At 43.5% G+C, this 27,232-nt stretch overlaps 2 protein-coding genes across 3 annotated transcripts in view; one reads left to right on the top strand and one right to left on the bottom strand.

Moving 5' to 3' along the window:
• The window catches only part of MOV10L1 (Mov10 like RNA helicase 1), a 111,032-nt gene extending 110,266 nt beyond the window's left edge, over positions 1-766 (bottom strand). The window contains exon 1 of the mRNA XM_060244397.1: positions 615-766. Coding sequence (XP_060100380.1) covers positions 615-693 — 79 coding nt within the window. The 5' untranslated portion in view covers positions 694-766. The remainder of the gene's footprint in view (positions 1-614) is intronic.
• Positions 767-9,534: 8,768 nt separating this feature from the next.
• Positions 9,535-27,232, top strand: part of MLC1 (modulator of VRAC current 1) — a 50,257-nt gene continuing 32,559 nt past the window's right edge. For both annotated transcript variants that reach the window (XM_060244790.1, XM_060244789.1), the window contains exons 1-5: positions 9,535-9,677; positions 10,784-10,967; positions 15,139-15,228; positions 23,265-23,318; positions 26,690-26,791. In XM_060244790.1, the coding sequence (XP_060100773.1) occupies positions 10,788-10,967; positions 15,139-15,228; positions 23,265-23,318; positions 26,690-26,791 (426 nt within the window). In that variant the 5' untranslated portion in view covers positions 9,535-9,677; positions 10,784-10,787. The remainder of the gene's footprint in view (positions 9,678-10,783; positions 10,968-15,138; positions 15,229-23,264; positions 23,319-26,689; positions 26,792-27,232) is intronic.

The raw sequence follows: 27,232 nt of genomic DNA, 5'->3' as shown, positions 1-27,232 counted from the left end.
ACGCCCTACGGAATTGGCTAATGTCCCGTAGGGCCCGCACCTCTTCCGGCAGCTGGTTCCACCATTGGGGTGCTTTTATAGAGAAGGCCTGCTCTCTCGTTATTTTTAGTTTGGCCTCCTTTGGCCCAGGTACTTCCAGCAGGTTTTGTGAGCTGGGTCGCAGTGCTCTCTGGGGAACATTATTGTATAGATCGATGTTGTTAGCCGCCCTGAGCCTGCTTCGGCGGGGAGGGTGGGTTATAAATAAAATATTATTATTACTTTATTATTATTAGAGCTTTAATCCTGGTTTAACTCTATCCCCAAACTGACTTTCTACACTAGAATCAGAGAAACCAACTTTATGACTCTATGATTCTATGGTTTTGGTGTAGAAAGTCAGTTTGGGGACAGAGTTAAACCAGGATTAAAGCTCTAGTGCGAAATCATTCTCTTTGTGCAGCCTATGAATACTTAACAGGGAAAAAATTAGTCCCCACTGAACTCACTGGAACTTCTTTCCCAGTGAACAAGCCTTACAATCGAGTTGCAAAGCAATCGATGGACAAGACTTCAGCAGCGAAAGCCTCCGTTCGAAGCACGCTCGGACAAGGAAGAAGGACATGCAAGCCCACCTTTGGCCGCCTGAATCTCTTTCAGGTCGGCCTTTCGCCAGAAGAACGCAAGACCTTTAAACAAGAACCGGAACATCATCGGAGACCTCTCTGGGCACGCTGAGAGCCGCCCGAACCAACCTACGCGCCGTTCCTCCCGAGCCTGCAAGAACCCCCCAGCGCCCCGCCCACCACTTCCCTCGCTCGCCCTGAAGGAAGCCACGCCCCTCGGGACACGGGTTGCGCGCGGTTCCAGGCACGCGGCGCGAAGCAGGGAGAACTGCGCAAGCGCAGAGGGCAGTAGGCGTCGCGGCGGCTGGTTTGCGCCCTGATGGCGACAGCGCAATGATAGTTGCCGGGACTTTTCTACTTTTTAATGCTACGTTCGAAGCCAACGAGCACCTTGCCCCCTTTCGCGTGCCCTTTGCTTTACGGCGTTCTTTCCCCGTTCTGTTTCTTTCCGGCGCTTCGTTTGCAACGTTGATCCAAACGCGGCGTCCCGTTTTAATCTCCGCCGAGGACAGTTTGCAAGATTCTCTTTTGCTCGTTTAGACTCCGTAGCAACCTTGTGAACTGTATTGACCCGAGTGGGGATTTGTACCGGAGTCGGCTCCGAGCCCTAGCCTCAATGCCACCGCACTGGCTCTCGTTACCTCCCCCCCCCCCCCCCTAATGCTTGCATAAATTCCCCATTCACATGCATTACCCAGCCAGGTACTATTCTAGTAGGGTTGCCAAGTCTAATTCAAGAAATACCTGGGAACTTTGGGGGTGGAGCCAGGAGACATTAGGGGTGGAGCCAAGATCAAGGCTGTGACGAGCATAATTGAACTCCAAAGGGAGTTCTGGCCGTCACATTTAAAGGGACGGCATACCTTTTCAATGCCTTCCTTCCATAGGAAATCATGAAAGATAGGGGCACCTTCTTTTGGGGCTCATAGAATTGGACCCCCTGGTCTAATCTTTTTGAAACTTGGGGGGTATTTTGGGGAGAGGCACTAGATGCTATACTGAAAATTTGGTGCCTCTACCCCCCAAAACAGCCCCCCCCCCAGAGCCCCAGATACCCACGGAGCAATTCTCCATGATTTTCTATGGGAATAAATCTCCATAGGGAATAACAGTTCCCAGCAGACATTTAACTCCCCTCCCCCCGCTTTCTGATGACCCTGAAGAGGGGGGGGAGGGCCTCCAAACCGGGGGATCCCCTGCCCCCACCTGGGGATTTGCAACCCTATATTCTAGGTACGCTGCAGTTTGAGTCTAAGGAAACATCTGCTTGGAAATCCGTCAGATCGTGTGTCCGTACCATCCTATGCATATTTATCCAAAAGCGAACCCTTCTGTGTTCCAGGGTTTCCTGCTCAAGGTTAGGCAATTATTTTGATATTTGGGGATGGAGCTTGGCCCAGGCAGCCTCAATGGCTCCCCCGCCCCCCCCCCGCGCTTGGGAAGGCAGGATTTGGGGAGGGGAGAGACCTCAGTGGGGTTTAATGATTGCAGTAGGGTTGCCGAGTCCAATTCAAGAAATATCTGGGGACTTTGGGGGTGGAGCCAGGAGCAAGGGTGTGACAAGCATAATTGAACTCCAAAGGGCGTTCTGGCCATCACATCGAAAGGGACGGCACACCTTTTCAATGCCTTCCTTCCATAGGAAATCATGAAAGATAGGGGCACCTTCTTTTGGGGCTCATAGAATTGGACCCCCTGGTCTAATCTTTTTGAAACTTGGGGGGTATTTTGGGGAGAGGCACTAGATGCTATACTGAAAATTTGGTGCCTCTACCCCCAAAAACAGCCCCCCCAGATACCCACGGAGCAATTCTCCATGATTTTCTATGGGAATAAATCTCCATAGGGAATAACAGTTCCCAGCAGACATTTAACTCCCCTCCCCCCCGCTTTCTGATGACCCTGAAGAGGGGGGGGAGGGCCTCCAAACCGGGGGATCCCCTGCCCCCACCTGGGGATTTGCAACCCTATATTCTAGGTACGCTGCAGTTTGAGTCTAAGGAAACATCTGCTTGGAAATCCGTCAGATCGTGTGTCCATACCATCCTACGCATATTTATCCAAAAGCGAACCCTTCTGTGTTCCAGGGTTTCCTGCTCAAGGTTAGGCAATTATTTTGATATTTGGGGATGGAGCTTGGCCCAGGCAGCCTCAATGGCTCCCCACCCCCCTTGGGAAGGCAGGATTTGGGGAGGGGAGAGACCTCAGTGGGGTTTAATGATTGCAGTAGGGTTGCCAAGTCCAATTCAAGAAATATCTGGGGACTTTGGGGGTGGAGCCAGGAGCAAGGGTGTGACAAGCATAATTGAACTCCAAAGGGCGTTCTGGCCATCACATCGAAAGGGACGGCACACCTTTTCAATGCCTTCCTTCCATAGGAAATAATGAAGGATAGGGGCACCTTCTTTTGGGGTCCAATCTTTTTTAAACTTGGGGGGTACTTTGGGGGAGAGGGACTAGATGCTATACTGAAAATCTGGTGCCTCTACCCCAAAAAATAGCCCCTTCCCTCGGAGCCCCAGATACCAGCAGATCAGTTCCCCATGATTTTCTATGGGAATATATCTCCATACGGAATAATAGAGTTCCCAGAAGACATTTCCTCCCCCCCCCCCCCGCTTTCTGATGACCCTGAAGCGGGGGGGGGGAAGGCCTCCAAACTGGGGGATCCCCTGCCCCCACCTGGGGATTGGCAACCCTAGATTGCAGGGAGTCCGTCCTTCAGAACATCTGTTTTTTTTTTCCAGGGGAACTGATACAGCCTGGAGAAACGTTGTGATTCCCAGAGAACTCTACACCCCATCTGGATGTTGGGAGTCCCAGGTATTATGGATACCGCCTCATCAATTTAGAACCACATGAGTTGAGCTAACTGGGATGGCATGAATGATAATACCTGGCCCTGCTTCGAGATTGGCAACTCTACAGCGTGTTCATAGGACTGAGATCCGATATAGCATTGCAGTCGTTTTCTGTCGTTTCTTGCACAGTTGCCTAGTAGTAATACAGTGGTGTATTTTTAACTCAGTCAAGTGTGACAACCCACCCTCCCCCCCCCCCCCCGACAGTCCCATTCAAGGACACTTGTAGTATCTTTTGACTTTCTTGAAAAAATCCATTCCAGGTTTTTGTTGCAGCCATTTCTGTGTTTCAATGTATTTCAATAAAGCCCATGCAAGTCAATGGACAATCTTCTCTCCCATTATATCCTATGGACAATCCAGGCTCTGCTAGTGTTTCCTATGGACAATCTTGTCATTCGTTTTAGTACATCCCTCTTGTCATTCATTTTAGTACATCGCCCCCTCACGGAGTGCAGTGGGGACCACCAAAGCAGCGCAGAAAGAGTGGGCAGGGGGACTTGAAAGAACCTCTGAAGTCCGCTCTTTGCTGCCTTGGTGAGTTGGGAAGGTGGGTAGGAGGGAGGGAGGAGAAGGTGCCGTACGGAGTGGGGTGGGGCCACCAGAGTGGTGTGGAGATCGGGGATAGAGCGGGGACCGCCGGGGGGGGGGGCTCCATCCCAAAAATTTTTCCCCCATCTGGAATTTTCTGGCTACGGGCCAGGGGAAATCCCATTGCCCACAACCACCAGCCGCACTCCCTTCAGTGGATCCACTTTCCCACTCTGCCCAGCCTCCCTTTTGCTATTCTATTTCCTCCATGACCTCCCTTCTGTCTCTGTTTTGTTTTTCCCCTCATCCTATCTCCTTGCTACTGTTCCCCACTGATCCTGTTTCCTAATTACCTTCACCTTTTCCGTCTTCATTTCCCCCTCCCCACCTGCCTCCTTGCTATTACTTATCCGTTCACCTACCTATCCACTGTTTCTGTTTCCCTACTCCTCTTTCTCCATCCATCTCATTTCCCTTGTCTCTTGGCTGTTTTTAAAATACATGTTTTGAAAAGCTCTTCTTATTTTTTCAACAAGCTGGGAAAATCATAGCCCTAGATAGCTTCACTGGCAATTTTTAAAAATCAGGGCTGTACACATGGCTTTTAGATACAGAGATTTTTCAAACGTTTCACTTTGTAGCTTGTTTTCAAATATGGCTCATTAATATATTTCATTTGTTTTCCATACTAAGTATTTAGAAGATTCAGAAATAATATAGCTTATTAGTGGCATAGAATTTAAAAGATACAGAAGGAAGGTTCAACAATTTGTTTCTAGGAATTAGAATAGATTTCATTACACAGAACCGTTTGCATTTAGCAATATGCGTATTTAGTGCTTGATAACATCCTAATTTTTTCTTCTGATTATTACCTATTTTTAGTGTTGCTTATAAATTCTTTGATAACATGAAAAACAGGAGTATCTTACATTTGTTTCCCAGTGAAGCTAATATTAGGACTTTTCTGCATGCTTGACTTACTCCAGATTTTCTTAGCAGTCGATCCACAAGGATTTGGTTTGGGCATGGTACTTCTGTTTGTCTGCCCTCCCTCTGCATTTTCACAGTTGTGGATTCAGTTTATTTTCTTCCTCACATGCATTAAATAATCAGGATTTTTAAGGAAGGATGCTGTTGTCATTGGTGGTATAACAGCGCTTCTTTTTACTTATTGCACATACTTGTGTTGATATAGTGATATCATGGCTTTTTTTTTAAAAAAAAAGCACTACAACATTGATATATGGATATACTGCTGTAGTGACTGGTCAAGGAGGTTTTCTGAATTCCCAGAGCTGATTAGAAAAAAGAAGTAAGTCTCTAGTCGTTTCTCTCACTGAGATATATGAAAGAAGGCATATCTCCAAAGAGAATGAGCTAGGAACTTACTTAAAAAAAAAAAATTAAAAGCTGAGAATTCAGAGAACCTGATTGACGTATAACTACAGCAGTATTTCAATATTTGAGTGCCATAAAAATGAAATCACTTGTCTTCAGGGGGTGGGGCGGGGAGAGTAGAAAGATTGGTTTGATGGCGATGACAGTCCAATCATCAAAAAATGGGCTGGAGGTTTCTGGGAGTGGGTGGGACAAAGAAACCCAACGGAAAATTGGGTTGTCAATCCGCAGTTGGGCAACCAAAAGAGTCACACTGTGTGCGAGACTGGAGAACAAGCAAAGAGCTCTGTGTGGAACCAGCTCTGTGAGGAATTCAATATATGGAAGTAATATCATCCAATAAAGCAAAGCTGCTTTTCAGTTGTCTCTATTTATTTCCTTGGCGATGCGTCGCAGAGAGGCGAGGAAATAATCAATTGTAGAGCCCCAATGATTTCCTTCAAAAGCATTACAATAGCTGCGTGCAACAATTTTTCAATATTCAGCAGCAATAACAACGAAAGCACGACAGGCGTAACTGGTCTAAGTTCCTGTTTCACTCAAATGCTTTATCCAAGCTGCAGCTTGTTCATTCAAACATTCTTTACAGTTTACCAACGCTTCACTCTTACATGTCAAACCAATAGTTTGTCCAGGGCTTTTTTTGTAGAAAAAGCCCAGCAGGAACTCATTTGCCTATTAAGCCACTCCCCCTGATGTCACCATTGCTTCACACAGGACTTTCTTGATACAAAAAGCCCAGCAGGAACTTATTTGCATATTAGGCCACATCCCTGATGCCAAGCCAGCCAGAACTCTGTTTCTGTGAGTTCTGCTCAAAAAAAAAAAAAGTCCTGAGTTTGTCCAAGTATAACCAAGTATTGCCAAGACGGCAGTGTAATGCCCACTTTTGTCTAAATTGGTTTCAGTGGAAGATTTCCATGAATAGAAGGCAGAAATGATTTTCACTGATTTCCTCATCCCATTGCAGAGCTCCATCTCCCTTAGGGTTGCCAGGTCTGAGTGAAGAAATATCTGGAGATTTGGGGGGTGGAGCCTGGGGTAGGAGGGGTGTGGGGGAGGGTCCTCAGCAAGGTACTTTCCTAAGTGTACATTGTAGACCATACAGTCCACCCTCTAAAGCAACCATCTCTCCAGGGGAATTCATCTCTGTTTGTCGATCAAGTGTAATCACGTGGCATCACCATTGTTTCGCACAGGGTTTTTTTGTAGAAAAAGCCCAGCAGTAACTCATTTGCATATTAGTCCACCCCCCCTAAAACCAAGCCAGCCAGAACTGTGTTCCTGTGTGTTTTTGCTCAAAAAAAGCCCTGGGTGTAATGGTGGGAAATCTCCAGTCCCCAGCTGAAGGCTGCCCCTACTCCTCATGCTGTTTCTGAGGGTTTCCTGTCTACAGAAGTACCATTTGAGGGCATTTTGTGCTGCAGCAGAAGGGATAGGAAGTTGTGTTCTGCTGATGGAGATCTCTTCCACTTGTAGAAATCTTCTGTCAAATCCCAACCACATAATTTTAATTATGATCTCACTGCAGTCTTATGTAATATGCTTAAGACTGGATTATTATTGCATAATAATGCAACAAAAATAACAACTACATATATGCTTTTCCAGAAATGAAACATACTTAGGAGTACCATTGCTGATTACTTTTGAGTAGATTTGCTTAGAATTGCTCTCAGAATCTCAACAGCTTTTTTAAGTTTTTTTCTCCCCTTTCCCCCTTTCTAGTGCTCTTTGGCCCTCCTGTCCTGGGAAAAAAGCAACCTTTCGCGCTGCATGTAGCAACCTCCAGCGCAAGCTTCGAGACATTCAGAACGAGTGGTGGACCAAGCTTGCAGAGAGAACCCAGCTGTGTGCAGACACTGGTGATTTAAGAGGGTTCTACGAAGCCCTGAAGGCAGTATATGGTCCATCTTATCAGGCTCAGAGTCCCTTGCATAGTGCAGACGGCCAAGTGCTCCTCACAGACAAGGCATCCATACTGAACCGGTGGTCGGAGTATTTTCAGGTTCTCTTCAGTGCCAACCGCGTAGTTCAAGATTCAGCAATCCACCTCACCCCACTTCAACCGGTGAAAACAGAGTTGGATGAGATCCCCACCCTAGAAGAGACTGTTAAAGCCATCAAGCAACTGAAAAGTGGCAAGGCAGCAGGAGTTGATGGAATTCCACCAGAGATCTGGAAGCATGGGGGCACAGTACTACATAGCTCACTTCACAAAGTACTTGTCACCTGCTGGGAACAAGGCAAATTACCACAGGACTTTCGCGATGCAATCATCATCACCCTATACAAGAACAAAGGGGAAAAGTCAGACTGCTCCAACTACCGGGGGATAACCCTGCTCTCCATCGCAGGCAAAATCCTTGCCAGAATACTCCTGAACAGACTGGTGCCCACCATTGCAGAAGAACTCCTCCCAGAGAGCCAGTGCGGCTTCAGAGCTAACAGGAGCACCACCGACATGGTATTTGTTCTCAGGCAGCTCCAAGAGAAATGCAGGGAACAAAACAAGGCCCTGTATGTGACTTTTGTCGACCTTACCAAAGCTTTCGATACCGTTAGCAGGAAAGGCCTGTGGCAAATCTTGGAACGTTTAGGATGTCCCCCAAGGTTCCTCAGCATGATCATCCAGCTACACGAAGACCAGCGAGGCCAAGTCAGACACTGCAACGACCTCTCTGAGCCCTTCCCAATAGGCACAGGTGTAAAGCAAGGCTGCGTTCTTGCGCCAACTCTCTTTACGATCTTCTTTAGCATGATGCTTCAAAGAGCCGCAGTAGATCTAGATGAGGACGATGGTGTCTACATCCGCTATCGCACCGATGGCAGCCTGTTCAACCTGAGGCGACTAAAGGCACACTCCAAGACAATGGAAAAACTCATCCGAGAGCTACTGTTTGCTGATGATGCTGCACTCGTCTCCCACTCGGTATCAGCTCTGCAGCATATGACGTCCTGCTTTGCAGAGGCTGCCAAGCTATTCGGCCTAGAAGTTAGTCTGAAGAAGACAGAAGTTCTCCACCAGCCTGCACCCCAGGAAGATTATCACCCTCCCTGCATCACTGTGGGTGAATCAGTTCTGAAGACAGTCCAGCAGTTCAGCTACCTGGGGTGCATCATCTCCTCAGATGCCAAGATCGACAAGGAGATTGACAACAGGCTGGCAAAGGCAAACCGTGCATTTGGCCGATTGCACAAAAGAGTGTGGAGCAACAAGCATCTGAAAAAAGGCACAAAGATCAATGTTTACAAAGCGGTTGTGATGACAACCCTCATCTATGGCTCCGAATCGTGGGTTTTATACCGTCATCACCTGCGACTCCTTGAGCGCTTTCATCAGCGCTGCCTTCGCACCATCCTCAACATCCACTGGAGTGACTTTGTGACCAACACTGAAGTCCTCAAGCGGGCAGAGGTTACCAGCATCGAGGCACTGCTGTTGAAGACGCAGCTGCGCTGGGCAGGGCATATTTCTAGGATGGAAAACCACCGCCTTCCCAAGATTGCCCTGTATGGCGAACTCTCCACCGGCCATCGAAATAGAGGGGCACCAAAGAAGAGGTACAAGGACTCCTTGAAGAAATCCCTTAGCACCTGTCACATCAACCATCACCAGTGGTCTGACCTAGCCTCAGATCGCAAAGCATGGAGGCACACCATCCACCAGGCTGTCTCTTCCTTTGAGAACGCACGCATAGCTGGTCTTGAGGACAAAAGGAGATTGAGGAAGAATCGCACTGCTACAGCACCAACCCCAAATCAGACTTTTCCCTGCAGCCACTGTGGCCGGACCTGCCTGTCCCGCATTGGTCTTGTCAGCCACCAGCGAGCCTGCAGCAAACGTGGACTATTGCACCCTTCTTAAATCTTCGTTCGCGAAGCCAAGCCGAGAGAGAGCTCTTTGGCATATCATGGTTTGAAATTGTATGAAATTTTGCACTCGGTAGTCTAACAATTAATAAAGTAAAATCGTTATCTTGTTAAAATGTTTGCTTCTGCTAAGAGGATGACAGAACCAGCCTTGTTAGAATAAGGTACAGAACTTTTCCAGTATGTTCCCTTCATTAAAATTCAGTTGGCATTTCCCTGTTCTCTGGCTTCACTGTGGTTTTTTGCTGTGCTTTTGTTCCACGTATGAATAGGTCTTGTTGAAAGCCAAAGTGGAAGAGCAAACTTTTCAAAGGGAGCATGAATCACTAAACAGTGAGACTAACCAAGTACAGACAACTCTACCCACAGAACTATTTGAAGTAGACTGTTATATAGTACATTTAAGGTAAGTATGAAATATTTTTTACTGCTAATGAATATGTGGTTGGGCTATAGTCATCTGCCTACTCCCGTGCAGGAGTAATCTAAAGAGGTTGGGAAACAAAAGTTTAATATGGTAAGCTATGTTTTCAAAGCAAACAGTTCTGCCAGATAGCAACATATGCTGCAACTGAAGTGTTTTGATCAGGGTGTTTTTTTTTTCTGGAAAAACAGGTGCCAGAAATCTCAAGAGGGAAATGAAGAAGAAACACACAGATGTCCCTCATGAACTTAAACAATTTTTTTTTGGAGAATTTGGTTTCCATTAAGAGTTTCTGGAACACCATTCCATAGTGTTCCCCAAGGAAAAAAAGTCCCGGTTTTGATTGAATATATGTATTCTAATTCTCTCTCTCTCTGCCACTTTTTGCTAATTATTATACCTAAATTAAAGTTAGGAACCTTTACATGAAAGAATAGTTCTTTGTTTCTTGATAAAATGCATAAGTTGTTAAGAAGTGAATTATAAATATAGAATGAGACTCAAATTTTAACAGAGACCAGTTTATACAGAATGTTAACCATTTCTTTGGTGCCGCTCTGTGATTGTCAACTATGCTTGGAAAACGTGGTCAATAGATTGAAAACAACATTATTGACTCAATAATATATACCTTACTTCTAAACACATTTATCTGGAAGTATATTTGTCATTTTAAAGAAATTAGTATAGTTCTAAAGTATATTTAGGACCAGACTTGGATATCTCAGCCAAGCACACCAGGTAAAAGGTGTGTTGGACTGCTTCTGCTTAATCTTTTCAGGAGCAGGACATAAAGTATATGATTCACGGAGCAATTATGATTTCGTGGTAGAGGGTCTGCTTGGTGTGTAAAAGTCCCAGGTTCAATCCCTGGCACCTCTAGTAAAAAGTATCAGCTAGTAGCTCATGATGTGAAAGACTGGCCCCGGAGAGCTGCAGCCAGTCAAAACAAATGTTACTGACCTGGCTTGACCAACTGTGTGACTCAGTAATAAAACATGAGGTTCCATATGAATGAAGAATTGGTTTTCTGGGAAAACAGAGTAACATTTAGTGATGAATAAATGACTGCTTGTTTCTCTTTAAAGCATTATGACCAAGGAAGACACTTATAGGGAAGAATTTAGTTATGACAGGATGCCAACGTTGGAACGTGGAAAGCAAGAAAATGGAAATTATGTTTCAGATATGAAATCTAGTGATCTTCAACTGTCAAAGCGATTTCACCCTTGCTTTAGTTATAGAACTTGGATCTATTCTTTACTGATGGGGGTAAGTTATTCTGATCCACTCAGGACTGAATCGTTACAACTGTGTAAGATGACAGCATATGAATTATCTTGTCACAAAATTACCCATTTTACTAAACCATTTGGCGTTTAAGGGACACTTCATATAACTGACACTTTATTTTTTTAATACGATTGACATTTTAAAATTAATCCTGGAATCTCCTAAGTGCACATTGCAGACTGTGCAAGCGGCCACGAATTCTGTGCCATGCTGCCTTCTCTCTCGTTAGTGAAAATAAACACTAATTATAGTATACAATCATATGCATAAAACAATGGTCACCCCCTTTTTGTGGGCTTGCTATGCGACTCGTTTAACAATTGGAATGCTTCATAATGCAAGATGTTTATGTTGGCGTTGTTAAACATTATGTACAAGGAATTTCCAAGGGGTACTTGTATGAATCAAGAAAAAAAAAAGATTAATTGCTTTTGGTAAAGCTAAGTAAGATGAAAACCTTATTAATTTATTCATTAAGATTTGTAGCTACCCTACAGTTTGGTGTAGTGGTTAAGTGTGCGGACTCTTATCTGGGAGAACCGGGTTTGATTCCCCACTCCTCCACTTGCACCTGCTAGCATGGCCTTGGGCCAGCCATAGCTCTGGCAGAGGTTGTCCTTGAAAGGGCAGCTGCTGTGAGAGCCCTCTCCAGCCCCACCCACCTCACAGGGTGTTTGTTGTGGGGGAGGAAGGTAAAGGAGATTGTGAGCCGCTCTGAGACTCTTCGGAGTGGAGGGCGGGATATAAATCCAATATCTTCATCTTCTTCTTGAAGGATCAAGACAATAATAACAATCAGTAATTTTTTTTGTAGAAAAAGCCCAGCAGGAACCTAGTTGCATATTAGGCCACACCCCTCACACCAAGCCAGCTGGAACTGCATTCCTGTGCTCAAAAAGAAAAAAAAAAACAACCCTGCATAAGGTGGTTATTCTCAGAAGTATCCCCAATCCTTTCCAATTCAGTTCTCAAAATCCATCTTAAACAGTCTTATTATGCTTCCAAACGGTGCTCAGGCTGGGTCTATGGCAGTAACCAATGTATGAGTTCAGTATGATCAGTTTCTAGGGACTGTGATATTTTTAATGAGAATGAAGAGCACGAGCTCTTGCAATTCCTTTGAAAAATTCCGCCACACGTCAAATAGAGCCATCATAATTTAAAGAAAATTATGTACCTGCTTATTAGCAAGATAATGCATGGGATGGAGAAAGTAGAGAAAGAAGTACTTTTCTCCCTTTCTCACAATACAAGAACTCGTGGGCATTCAATGAAATTGCTGAGCAGACAGGTTAAAACGGATAAAAGGAAGTACTTCTTCACCCAAAGGGTGATTAACACATGGAATTCACTGCCACAGGAGGTGGTGGCGGCCACAAGTATAGCCACCTTCAAGAGGGGTTTAGATAAAAATATGGAGCAGAGGTCCATCAATGGCTATTAGCCACAGTGTATGTGTGTATATAAAATTTTTGGCCACTGTGTGACAGAGAGTGTTGGACTGGATGGGCCACTGGCCTGATCCAACAGGGCTTCTCTTATGTTCTTATGTGATGCAGAGTGTTGGACTGGATGGGCCACTGGCCTGATCCAACAGGGCTTCTCTTATGTTCTTATGTGACGCAGAGTGTTGGACTGGATGGGCCGTTGGCCTGATCCAACATGGCTTCTCTTATGTTCTTAGCAGGTGGTCTGATCATTGTAGTTCTTACGACACTGCCACCGTTTATGACATTCTTGGTAGCTGTAGCAGTCACTGAGGCTCCTAGAGTCTTTTATTTAGCCAAGCTTAAATGTTTTTTGGAATGCAAAACTGCATAATTACAAGGTGCAGATAAGCTGCCTGCCTTTCGTGAGATTTTAATTTTTTTTATTAGCATGCCTACCGAAGTAAGACTCACTTCCTTAATTAGCTTTAATTTAGTACATTAGTGCGGTTTTCTTTTCTTATACTGAGTCACAACTGATAAATTGTTGCTGAATTCTTGGCTATCAGTGGCTATCAGATTCTTGGCTATTTTGTGACATTTTCAGAAATAAAAAGAAATTCTGACTAACAGAATGTGAAAAGAGCTTAAGAATAAGGGTACCACTAATTGTTTTATGAAATACAAATCCATTGCAGTCTGTCAGGTAATCTTTGATAAGGAGGTGTTGATCCCAGCTACACGATGCAGATTTTGTCGCTGCAATCCAAAGCAGATCTAAACCATTCCCAAATCCAATTGAAACCAGTGAGTTTAGAAAAACGCAGCCCCATTTAGGATTGTACTGTATAACACAGAGTCCCAAATGGGAATATAATTTATGTGCTTGGAAACTAGGGTTGCCAGTTGGGGCAGGGGATCCCCCTGCTGGGCACTCCATTATTCTCTATGGAGATTAGGCTCCATAGGGTATAATGGGGAGGGAAATGTCTTCTGGGCACTCCATTATTCCCTATGGAGATCACTCTCCATAGGGCATCTGGAGAATCAGACAATTTGGTGCCCCCGAGGGCCGCCACCACCCTAGGTGACCAGGTTAGCAGGCACACTGGCCCTGATTACAGGTACAATTCAGAAAATACCTGGGAACTTTGGGGATGAAGCCGGGAGGCTTTGGGGTGGAGCCAGGAGACTTTCCCATTCAAAATCAATCAATAAAATAAAGCCATGCAGGTCCCCTGATTACAGTATTCGTTTTGTCTCTCAGCAGCTGGCTGCACTTCACTAAATGAAAGTGAACACGCATACGCACATAACTCTCACTAAGCGGCCAAAACAGTTTTCAAGCACACACTTTTGTGATCTCATTGGGGCAATTTACTCACTGGAGCTGCTGAATGTAACCATCTGCTGTACTTCAACAAATTTCTTTGGACTAACAGGAAAATGAAAACAGAGCAATCTAGGAGGTGGAGTTTTTCTTCAAAGAAACAGGGGGACTCTGCTCCCTTCTCTTTGTTTTACACACACACCGGGAAGACCCATGTGGCTCTGCCCTTTTGCCCCACACAGTCAGCTTTCCTTTTGGTCTCCCATCCAAGTACTAACTGCAGGATTTAAAGGTCCACACAGAATCCAAAACACAAGCAGTTTACAAATTGCAGGCTTCTTCTAAGCTTCCTGAGATATAAAGGTACATGGTGACTGGGACCACTGGGACCTGGGGACTGGCAAGCCTAGGAGGGATATCACTTTTTGTGTGTGAATCTTCCCCCAACCTTGGTTCAAATTTAACCATGATTTCCTCAAACCATATTTTTAACAAACCATGACTTGTGTCGCATAAAATAATATAGCTATAGTGTAAGGGTGGATATTAAACCAGAATTTCAAACAGCAGTTTGAAGCTATTTGATAAACCAGAATTTAGACAAACAGTTGTATTGTCATGTCCAAATAATTCAACTATGGTTTGAGACAGTGCTTTTCCTTTTTGATATAGCATTTCATAGTGTGGGAGACAAAACGTGGATAGTATACGCCATGTTTTTGCTAGGTGTGAATATTGATTGCCTCCAATCAGCAGTAATGCCAAGCCTTAGGTTAGCATTATGTGAATGATCATTAACTCATGTGCTTTCTTCCCCACTTCCTGAGTTCTCGTGTTCTGAAATTCCCTCCCTGCCTTCCTGACTTGCAGCAAGCAATAGCTGACCTTATCTAAACCAGGAAACCTCGGATTTGACAAGCTGTTCTTTATATGCAAACCAGTGCTAGAAACCACAATTTGATATAACTTTCAGTTCTAATTTCAGGAAACAGAGTTACATTTCAGATTTAACAGCAAAATCTGTTTTGCTGCAAAAGAGAAAGGGAGCGAGGGAACAGGAACCTTAAAGAAAAAAGGGCATGTCAAACCTCAAGTATGTTCTCAGCCATGATTTGACATTATATTTAGATCCCAAGCCTTTTAATTATAGTTCCTTAGTTAAGCATGAATAGTTTCCAAGGTATTATTTTTAAACTGCTGTCAAGTTAAGGCATAATAGTTCTAGAGCTTACTAGTAACAAAACATGTTCTTCTGATCTTTAAATCTTTTTATGCTGGATTTCAAATATCACTCATACAAAGAAATGATTATTAAAGGCTTGTAGTGTGTTTTACTCCAAGAAGAACTCACTTTATTTTTAGTACTGATTTATGTCAAATTGTTGCATTTCAGACTTGCATTCTTGTTACCGCTGGATTTTCGCTTTATTTGGGGAATGTTTTTCCATCTGAAATGGATTACTTACGCTGTGCAGCAGGCTCAGTAAGCATACCTTTTATTTGTTGCTTTGGCTGTCTGAAAGTTTCAACGAAATATCAATCTATCTAATTCTTACCTTCGGGTATTTAAATTCAGAGATCTGAGCTATGAAGAAACGAATGGTCTCTGAAACCTTATGGCCACTATTGGGGTTGCCAGGCAACTACAAAAATATCCTGTTATCCCCAGAACTAGTAAATAGAGTAACATCCGCTAGTATTGGAGTTAAAATCTGGACAGACCACAATTGGACGGCATGTGCTATCATGCATCCAGATGTAAACAGAAAAGAAGTCTCATTGGGCTTTAAATATAAAGATTTTATTAAATGATAGAGTGAAAGAAGAGCTAGACAGGGAAATAACAATATTTAACAAATAATATCTCCTGCGGGGACTCCATTCCCATCTTTTGGGATGCATTAAGGCAGTCCTCAGAGGAAAAATTATATCCATAGAATCACACCTGAAAAAGGAAAGAAATGAGAACAGTCAGAGATATTGAATAGAATAAAAGAGAAAATATAGGAAGAGGGGAGGTAAAATAATCGATAAAATTATTAATGAAGATAAAAGCTTTAGAATCTTCATTATTTCCTATGAGAATAAGTCTCCATAGGGAATAATAGTTCCCTCCACTGCTTTCTCTCTCTCACTCACCTCACTCATACACACGCTTAACTGTCTCTGGTGCCTCCACAACGAGGTCTGGAAAGTACAGGGGCTAAGCTGCTCTCTTTTATGCGCACACTCACTTGCTGTGAAACCAAAGCAAAACAAACGGAGGGGCTGCACTCTGACTAGGTCTGTGTTGCTAACCCTTCCCCATGAAGTACTTCCTGCTCCAATTTAAAGGCACACACACACATTTTAAAACCGGACTTATTTGCAGGTCCTGCCGGAGATCTAGAGGTACATGGTGGCTGTGGGGTTGGGGCTTCCTCCACCAGCCAGCTGGCTGGGGGCAAAGGGAAGCCTGTAAAACCAGGGGATCTCCCGCTGGGACCTGGGGATTGGGAAGCCTAGTGGGGTACCTCAGGGGGCACTTTTCTCCCTGATTTTGTTTAGCATTTATATGCACCCCCTTACTCAGCTTGGGTGCCATGAATACACTGACAACACCCAGCTGTATCTGTTATTGGATGGTTACCTGGATACCATCCCATAAAATTTGGCCATGGGTTTGGAGGCTGTGGTTGGGTGGTTGAAGCAGAGCCGGTTGAAACTGAATCCAGCTAAGATGGAGGTTCTGTGGTGGTGGTGGTGGGGGGTCTTCATGATTGGGGCATAGATTGCCCACTCTTGACTGGACACAACTGATACTGGCAAAGTCCAACAAAAGCCTCTGAGTGATCTTGGATCCCTTCTTGAATATGGAAGCCCAGGCCACACATATTGCTGGGCTGGCATCCTTTCATCTGCTCCAGGCTCGGCAACTGGCCCCTTTGCTGTCATGCCCTGACCTAGCCACAGTAATCCATTCAGTGGTCACCTCCAGGCTAGACTACTGTAACTCACTCTACAATGGCCTGCCCTTGAGACTGACCCAAATGCTCCAACTGGTCCAGAATGTGACAGTGCGAGTCCTGATAGGGACGTCACGGACAGCATATACTGTATACATCAAGTCAAGTTCAAGGTTTTGGTTGTAACTTTTAAGGCTTTGACTGGTCTAGGACTGATGTATCTACAGGACCATCATCTCCATTATGTCCCCAGGAGAGCATTACGCTTCTCAGACAGCAATTTATCGGTGGTCCCCAGCTCCAAAGACATCCGGTTGTCCTCAACCAGGGCCAGGACCTTTTTGGTCGTGACCCCAACCTGGTGGAACTCTCTGCCAAGTACCATCAGGACCCTGTGGGACCTTCTGAAATTCCACAGGGCCTGCAAGGCAGAGATGTTCCACCATGCTTTCAGTTGAGGACAGTGATGGTTTCCATCTTAGCTGGCGCTCTCCCCTACTCTCGACATTTGCATTAACCCTCCCCTGCCCATGAAGGAGCCAGCAGTCTGAAAAGGGGATTAATTTATTTGCATCTTTTAACAATGTGTTGCTTGTTACGATTTTATGTTTTTATTCACAGTGTATATCGCCCAGAGCTCTGCATAGCAGGGATTGGGCAATTCATAGATATAATAAATAAATCAGAATGTAAAAAATGTACTTCTGTAGCGGTAAATAGATTAAAGTAAACGATACCAGATTACATAAAATCTGATCAAGTGGGTTTTATACCTAAGAGGACCATGACAGATAACATTAATAGGACTTTGAATATTACAGAGTATGGCAAAAAATACAAACAGGACACAATATCACTTGCTTTGGATATACAAAAAAGTTTTTGAAAGCTTAGAGATGCCATATGTACAAAAATTGCCATTCTTGATGGACTTCTGGGGGAAATTTCTTAAAACAGTAGAGACACTTTATACAGAACCCATAGCACAAGTTAAAACAAATGGTATATGCTCAGAATCATTTCAGATTATGAGGGGTACTAGACAAGGATGTCCCTTGTCTCCATTATTGTTTGCGATATGTATTGAACCACTAGTGGAAATAATAAGATCTAATGAAAAAAATAGAGGGGATAAAAATTGGGGATAAAGAACACAAGATAAGTTTGTGGATGATTTGGTTTTATATATAATGAATTTAGAGGGAGGTATTTGTGAGTTTCCTGTATTGTGCAGGGTGTTGGACTAGATGACCCTGGAGGTCCCTTCCAACTCTATGATTCTATGACCCAATACAGTCCCTTGAGGAATTGCAAACAACTCTTAGTGATTTTAGTCAAGTCTCAGGATTACAAGTAAACCCAACAAAATCTGAAATATTCCCATTAATTTAAAGGCTAGTGTGATGGAACCGGCCTGATTCTGCCTTCAGACCTGGTCCCGTCAACAACCTTTTGAGTTGCCAACTCCTGAAGAGAGTTTATCGTCTTCCTGCCACTAGGGCACGCTGCCACCACCTGTTCAATTTAGGGGTTCCTGACTGAGAGGAACAGGACTCCCCATCCTCCTTGCCAGTTCTGAGGCCTGGCCTCAAGGTCCTCTGCCAACCCTGCACCTGGTTATCACAGAGACCAAAGTCCTTCTTTGGGAGACCCCTGGAGGATTGGCACCCTTGCCAACTGTACGCCTTCTCCCTTTTCTGTATTCTCCTCTTGCAGTAGTGTGGTCTAAGGCGGTTGGAGAAACTATATGGTACAGAGGGACTACCTTTTAGAAAGACAAAACATTTATTTAAAATTTACAGCTATATACAGGCATTTTAAAATAGTGAACAGAAGGAAAAAAATCGAAGTAGGGAAAAACGCTCCTTCTTCCCCTAATATAATACTTGCCCTGGCCATACCATCCAGAACAGACAGACTCAACAACCCAACCGACTGAACTCAAAGCCCAACTCAAACTAAAGGCTTCCTGCCAAAAATCACTAATATAAAGCCCAGTTCCTGTCCAGGAACTGGTTTTTCCTCCTGCAGCCTTTTGGAAGACCAGTCTGAAAGACTTCCTGCCTCTCTAGGAGGCCTCCTCAGAATTGCTGCTTCCAGACCCCAGGGGAGGGGGAAGAAGGAATAGACTAGGCCCCAAAGTCTGCCTAGCATTTGAGGGACTCCTCCAACCGCTCCCAGGCAAATATAGGCCCAAAATGTTGTTTCTCCACAGCTAGTAATACTATCTCAATCAAAAATAGTTTTACTTATGAATGGAACATCTCCACATTGAGATAATTAGGAATACACATCCCACTGGAATTGACCAATTTAAGGAAATTCAATCATGAAAGAATATACCTAGAAGTTGAAACGCAGTTAAAAAACTGGAATAAACTGATTTTTGACATGGCCCGATAGGATTAATGCAATTAAAAGTTTTATATTTCCCAAGTTTTAATTTCTTTTAAGAGGTACCAATTCAGAAAATTTTGAAAAATGCAAAAATTATTAAACAATTTCATTTGAGCTAGTTGAAAACCAATAGTTGTCTTTAAAATAATATGAAGCGCTGAAAAGAAAGGTTTAGGTATACCACAACTGGAATTATTATGAAGCAACCAATCTGGTGAATATTGTTAGTATGCTTCACAAAGGTGCACTAGAAGGGTGGATTGATATTGAACAGACATACATTAATCCAAAAAATGATTGATGAAGTAATATGGAATAAAAATAATACTAGACCAGTTTGTATTAAAGAAAATAAATTTATGGATACTACATTAAAAATCTGAGCTAGAGGAAGAATCAAATTAGTAGGAAAAGTATTTCTAATGTCAACATTTTTCTGGCAAGAATGGCTTCAACTGAGATAAGGTCTTGGAAATACTAGTAGTTGGCATCAAGTGAAAATGGCCTGTCTGTATGACATAGTCCAAAAAGGAGAAATGTTAGAAAAAGCACAGTTGGTAAAATAGGTAATAAACTTAGTACCATTATCTTCAACTTAAGACATTTACTAGAACAAAGTAATGTTAGGCATGCTTTCAAAATACTGTTAACAATGATTGAGATAATACTGAAAACTAGTGATGGAAACATTAACGTTTTAATCTTGGATATATATATATAGAATATTGTTATAGTTAGATGGTAAGCAGTTCCCAAAATATTAATAATTACGAAAGAAAGACTGTAAAGTGATTATTATACTGCAAAATTGGGAAAAAATATGGAAATCACCAATGTTTACTTTTAAAAATATAAATACCAAACTGCAGTCATTTAAACTAATTAGTAGATAGTATCTGACTTCCTTAAAGCAACATTATGTACAGGGGTCGTTTTGTAGAAAAATAGGAGGTGGAGCTCATTAGCATAACTCATTAGCATATTCCCCTTCCAGCCAAAAGCAGCCCGATGCAAGAAAGGAAAGCCCCAGGCGAGCAAGGCCTGTTTGGGCTGGCTAGAGATCCAGCCAGCCCAAGCAGGCCTCGCTCTCCTGGGCTACCCCCCCCCAGTCAAAAGGCCAGCAAGCCACCTGCTGTCCAAAGTCACATAAGAAGTGGGGAAAGGGTGGTGCAGGCTTCTCCAGGGGTTAATGAGGACTGCTGGGGGCATGGCTGGCTGCCCACTCTCCTAATTCAGGGATTGTTATACAGCAGCACCTACTATTCAATAGACAAGGTAGGTGGGAAGGAAGAGGAAGTGTAAGCCAAAATGCCCTCAAAACGAGGTTGGGGAATTGACAGGTAGGCACCTGGATTAAAAAGGATCTTTGAATCTATGTATACACGTCCAGAAATTATTGCTTAAATTCACCAGGGACCTAATTAAGTAAAAACAATTAAAATTTATTACAGAAAAATATAGGCACACACACAAGATAATAAACTCATAAAACATACATACAGTCCTAAGAAAAATAGAGAGAGATTCAGAGATAACACAAGGATGGACAAACAGGGTGATAATTACCGATCGTAGTCTTTAAGGAAGGCTCCAATGGCGACGAATGAGGACTAGGGGGAGGGGACCCTCAACTGATCAGGAATCGGGGATGTATCTAGACAGCGGAATTGGAGTACTGCTAGATGCACACCTGTGGGGAGCTGGGTCACAGGTTATAAGGACTACCTTGAGCCCTTAGGGGCTGGGAGGTACAGGGGCGGATGACAGTGGTCAGCTGGTACATGACCTCAGAAAAAGGGGAGGCTCTGCAATGACCATAAGGGCTGGACTTATATAGTAGCCAATAGCCAGTTAATTGGTAGTCCCTGATTGGATGCTCATAGCTAGCCAATGAGCAGACTTGGCCTTAGTTACCTGATTGGACTTCCAGGTAACAATGGGCCAAGGGGGAAGCTCCAGGATGACCATTAAGGGAAAGAATGGGAAAAATTATTAAGGTGGGGGGTACTTAAGTCTATCAAACTTATCTAAAAAGGTGACAATAGATGGCCAAATTGCTACCTAGGTAACACCCGGTCTATACAAAGAAACTTGGCTCTGGGTGAAGATGTTCTTCCTCCTCTTCGATCTTCTACTGGCACCAGTCTTTGTCTTGAGTTCCATTGGACAAAGGTTTAGGCGGTCTGACAGGATCCACGCCTAAGATAAGCTTGATGGCTTTATGCATAGGTGACATCTGTTGAGTACGTGAGCCTCCCACTTCGCTGTGATGGAGTCTGGCACTGCAGGAAGATAGCTGGTGGTGGTGTTAGCCTCCCAAGATGGATTCTATGGTTGAGGCTGGAAACCACTTGCCTGGACAGTTCCTGGCGGCACACCTTCTTCCGCTGCTATGGCCAAGATGGGGATCGCACGGAGCGACTGGAAACCATCTGTTTCTCCTGGTTAGCACTCCTCAAGAGACACGGAGTGCTGCTGCAACGCTGTGGCTGTTAGTACTCATAAGTCCCTTCCAGTTTGATAGACAAAACCCACGTTCTCCTGGTAGATGTGTGTGAGTTGAGTCTCCAGGCACCCTGGCAACCAGGTGGGTGACTAGGATGTTCTGGAAATAGGGGTATTATTCTCACAGAAAAGCCAGCAGAAAGGTTCAGGAGCTGTGCTCCTGTGAGCTCCTGCTGAATCTGAGGCCTAATTATATGAATTGGGACAATAACTCTTTATGTTGGAAAAACTGTGGTCAGGTAGGGAATTATACTGCTGGTGAAAATGTGAAGGTGTAAATAAATTTGGGGAAGAGGTGGTGACTAATATACAGGAAATTATAGGGCATGACTTACCTTCTACTCCAGAGTCTTTGTTCCTAAATAATAAGAAAAACTTCCTGAAGATGCAAGCTTGGGAAAATTGATTATAATTCTGTAGGTAGTAGCAAAACTAGTCTTTGTGGCTCAATGGAAAGGAAGAAAACACATCCAGCACTCACACTAAGGCACAAAAAGCTATAAGAATATTTTATCATAGGCCGTTTTCCCACTCACGTTTTACTGGCGCCACGACCATCCTGACGCCGGCGAATCTGCCTGGATTTCGCATCAGAAGCTCCGGCGCTCCCAGAAGCGCCGGCTACTTCCGTCGCTAAGCCAGCGCAAACGGAAATCGCAAAGATGCAGGAAAACGTTTGCGCTGGCTTAGCGACGGAAAGCGCCGGCGCTTCTGGGAGCGCCGGCGCTTCTGTTGCGAAATCCAGGCAGATTCGCCGGCGTCAGGATGGTCGTGGCGCCAGTAAAACGTGAGTGGGAAAACGGCCATAGAGAAAATAACAGTCTCAACACACACAAATTCAGTCACATATCATGCACATCATTCATGGAAAACTGCTTTCTGGTACCAGAATACACGATGAACCAAGGAATTATAATGTTAAGGACTACTGGATTCTATAAATTGCAAGTTTATCATTTAGTGGCTGATGTAATGTTCATATAGTAATATGAGGAACATTACTCAGAAATGGAAAGTAGATTTGATTTGTTAAATTGTTATTGTTATTATGTCGTTATTTATGTCATAGTTGTATGTTGATTTTATTATATATTGGCTGCAGTCACACACTAAATAATGCACTTTTAATCCACTTTCAATGCACTTTCCAACTAGATTTTGCCAGTTTACATAGTGAAATCTAGTTGGAAAGTGCATTGAAAGTGGGTTATTTAGCTCGTGTGATCACAGCCATTGCGGACTAAATTTCAAAAATTAACAATTTTTTTAAAAAGGACTTTGCGTCTGTGTCATGGTGGCTCTGCTACTGAAAGAAGGGAAAAAAGCTAATGCCAAGATTCCATGGCATGAACCATGCACACCAGAAGTACCTCTTTAGATTTTATGCTTTGTTAATAGCCAAATATATCATAAAACCATAAAAAAGTATCATATTTTATCATAAAAAAGTAATATATCATATTACTATCATAAAACCCCACTGTGAATGTTCAAACTGAAATATATTGGCCCGGATTTACCCAGTCAGACTTCAGCTATGGGAATTTAGTATTGGCTCAAATAGAATACTGCCTACTCCAGCATCATAACTACCATTTTCATAGGGATACTTATCTATACTGAACTTCTGGTTTTATTGATAAATTTTCCTCTCGATTTTCATTTTTTCCAGTGTATTCCTACAGCAGCTGTAAGTTTTGCCATAGCCAGAAACAAAGTTAACATGGTAAGTGCTTTACAGCACAATACTAAGAGCATTTTCCTGGTAGTAAGTCCCATTTAGTAGAATTCTAAGGAGATCTGTTTAGGATGCTCTCATGGGGAGGGGCCATGGCTCTAAGGTTACTGGGGATCTCCCACTTTTGCAGGCTCCTGCCCACTGGCAACCAGCTGGCTAACAGGGGGAAATTGCCCCCAACAATGACATCATGCGTGATGTGGTGACATCACCCGGAAGTAACATAAGCACATTGGTGACATCAGGGGTGATGCTCTGATTTTTGGGCAAAACTCTATGGTTTGAGGGTGATTTTACCATAAGGTTTTGCCCCCAAACCAGGCATAATATTGCCCCTGATGTCACCAGCATGCCACGTTACTTCTGGGTGAAGTATGCACATTGTGCAATGTCCCCGCCCACTCCCGGAATGCCCCCCAATTCCCACACTGGCATGATGATGGGCCCTGACAACCCTACATGGCTCAGTGGCAAATGGCACTGAGAAGGTCCCAAATTCAATTCCTGGCATCTCCAGCTAAAAGGAGCAGGTAGTAGGTGATATGAAAGACCTACACCTGCAATGCTGGGAAGCTGGGACTACTGGTCTGAGTAGGTAATATTGACCTTAACAGACCAATAGTCTGAAATGATCTGATTGAGTATTAGGGTTGCCAATCCCCAGGTGGGGGCAGGGGATCCCCCGGTTTGGAGACCCTCCCCCCGCTTCTGGGTCATGAGAAAGCGGGGGGAGGGGAGGGAAATATCTGCTGGGAACTCTGTTATTCCCTATGGAGATTTATTCCCATAGAAAATCATGGAGAATTGATCCGCGGGTATCTGGGGCTCTGGGGGGGGGCTGTTTTTTGGGATAGAGGCACCACATTTTCAGTATAGCATCTAGTGCCAGTATAGCATCTAGTGCCTCTCCCCAAAATACCCCCCAAATTTCAAAAAGGGGGTCCAATTCTATGAGTCCCAAAAGAAGGTGCCCCTATCCATTATTTCCTATGGAAGGAAGGCATTGAAAAGGTGTGCTGTCCCTTTAAATGTGATAGCCAGAACTCCCTTTGGAGTTCAATTATGCTTGTCACAGCCTTGATCTTGGCTCCACCCCTAATGTCTCCTGGCTCCACCCCCAAAGTCTCCTGGCTTCACCCCCAAAGTTCCCAGATATTTCTTGAATCGGACTTGGCAACCCTATTGAGTATAAAACATTGCAAAAGAAGGAATAACGGTATATACAGCCCCGTAGCTAGCAACTTTTTGCTCAGGGGGCCCAAGCGGGGCCTGCTATTATATGACTGTGTGGAGCTGTCACACCGTGCTTATACTTATAAATAGCCAATAAATAAATAATAAATACAAGTGGTTTATTGCATAAAAATGTTTCAGGGTTGTTATTGTTACAAAGAAAAAATGGTTTATCGCACACTAATATTTCAGATTTGTTATAATTTATTACAGAAGTAGTCAACTCCAAAGAAAGGTCTGGACTGCCATATATCACAGAGGTGGCCAAAGTGTGGCTCGGGAGCCACATATGGCTCTTTCATACATATTGTGTGGCTCTCAAAGCCCACCCTACCCCATTGGCCAACATGGAGAAAGCATTTCTCTTTAAAACACTTCCCCAAGTCAACAAAGCTGGCAGCTTGGAGAATGCATTTAAAGTTGCTTTCTTTCCACCCCTCCCTCCCCCAATCTATTTGCCTCCCTCCCTCCCTTCTCTCCCTCGTCCCTGGGCTCTCAAATACCTGATATTCATGTCTTGTGGCTCTCAAACATATGACGTTTATTGCATGTGACTCTTACGTTGGCCATCCCTGATATATCATATGCCCCTACATTCAAGGGATTCTCTCCTTCTAGGGAACATGTGCTGGGTCTTTCTTCAAAGAGCAGTTCTTGTGCCTGTTGCTCAAAAACCAAGTGCCCCCAGGACAATCACCCAGGCAGAAACAGAACATCACTATGCTCTGGCACCTTTAAGACCAAAAAAGTATTATTTAAAGTAGAAACTTTTGTGTGCAAACACACTTCCTCAGATACAAACAATCAAATAAAATATTCTCAAGTCCTGCTTATAAGGAAAAGAGAGGCTGGGGGCAGCTGTTATGGAATAGCCATGCAGAGCCAAGATGTATTGAGCTGAAATAGGCCTGTAAGATCAATTAATGGCAACAGATTAGCACATAAATGTAACAGGTAACAGGGATGTGAGAATGAAACCAGGCTCATTCCTGCAGAACTCCCAAGCCAAACGAAAGTCATCCCAGGGTACAAGTGATAACAGACTCTCAGCATGTACACACTTCTTCACATACTTGGAAACAGATTTCCTCAAATATTACATTTCATTGCTAAATGAGGGTTAACGCGTTTCAGAAATGCTTCAGTTCCTTATACCAAACTGAGTTTCCTGAATTTGAATTCATTCGCAAGCACATTGAAAGTACATTGCAACTTTGCATCCTGGCTCACAGACTGCTTTTCCTTACTCCCCCCACAACAGAGGCCTGAGAACAAAAGAAGCAATTGAGCTGGCAAATGGTTACTTTTATGGCTCTGAAGGGGTCGACTATCCTCGTTTCAGGGAGACAGGATCTGCAGCTGGATTTGGGAATCACCAAAGTTAAAATAACGCCTGACATTAATCTGCATTGAAAACACACACCAAAAGGAAAATTACTGAAGAGGCTGTGAGAGGGGGCCCGTAAAAAAATGCAAGGAGGCCCCTCCCACTCCAGCCCCTTGAGCGCTACGGCGCTGGGTATATATAAACCAATCCAAAGACCTACAGAACCATCATTAGCGTAAATCGACAAAGAACTATGCTCCTCAAATTTGTGTTAGAACTGTCAATCTCCAAGAAGGTTCAAATTGAAAAATACATAAATTATTGTTGACATTAATGTTCAGTGTCCATGCAGGTGTTCTGAAGGTCCACAAAGTCCTTGACGAAGTCCGTGGGATATTTTATTCTTTGCTTCAATAAAATTCTTCTGCGAATGATCTGTATTCATTCAAAGGGGATGCCAGGAAGAACAACAGAGCAGAAATACAACCTGCTATTTAATTCTCTATTTCTCCTTTCACCATCCAAATGAAACCTCATTTCAGAATAAACCCTATCTCAAGGCTCAAAGATGCCTTGCCCAGCCCTGATAGGATTAATTTTGGAATCAGGTTCATTCTTCAATTTGAACCTTCTTGAAATTTGCAATTGTTAACACAATTTCAGGAGCATAGTTCTTTGTTGATTTTCTCTCATAGTGGTTCCTTAGGTCTTTGGATTGGCTGATTGAGTATAAGACAGCTTCATGTGTTAGTGGTAACATACTAAATTAACATGCTAAATTTTAAAAATTGTTTTACAGATACCCAATTTTCAGATGCTCTTTGTGTCTACATTTGCAATTACAACCACATGTTTAGTTTGGTTTGGATGCAAACTTGTCTTGAATCCTACAGCAGTAAATGTAAGTTGCAACTTAAAAAAAAAATCAATGTTATATTTAAAGTGCAATCCTACGCTTACTTACAGATGGTTTGACTTAAATGGATTTAAAAAGGTATAACTCTGCTTCAGATTGCATGGCTATTCTATATTTAGTTTACACGGAGCCTTTAAGCAAATTAATCAGATATTTCTTCAGGCATAATTTAGTAATACAGTTATGGGATCACAGTTAAGATACACTACAAGAAATACAAAATAGAAGTGTGATATAAGGGCTACCAGGGCTTTTTTTTGTAGCAGGAACTCCTTTGCATATTAGGCCACATAGCCCTGATGTAGCCAGCCCTCCAAGAGCTTACAGTAGGCCCTGTAAGAAGAGTCCTGTAAGCTCTTGGAGGATTGGCTACATCAGAGGGGTGTAGCCTAATATGAAAAGGAGTTCCTGCTACCATACTTTTAC

This window comes from Heteronotia binoei, chromosome 8 (assembly GCF_032191835.1).
Source record: "Heteronotia binoei isolate CCM8104 ecotype False Entrance Well chromosome 8, APGP_CSIRO_Hbin_v1, whole genome shotgun sequence".
Taxonomy (NCBI): domain Eukaryota; kingdom Metazoa; phylum Chordata; class Lepidosauria; order Squamata; family Gekkonidae; genus Heteronotia; species Heteronotia binoei.
The sequence above is the reverse complement of the archived record's forward strand: the minus strand, read 5'-3'. Positions and strand labels throughout refer to the sequence as shown.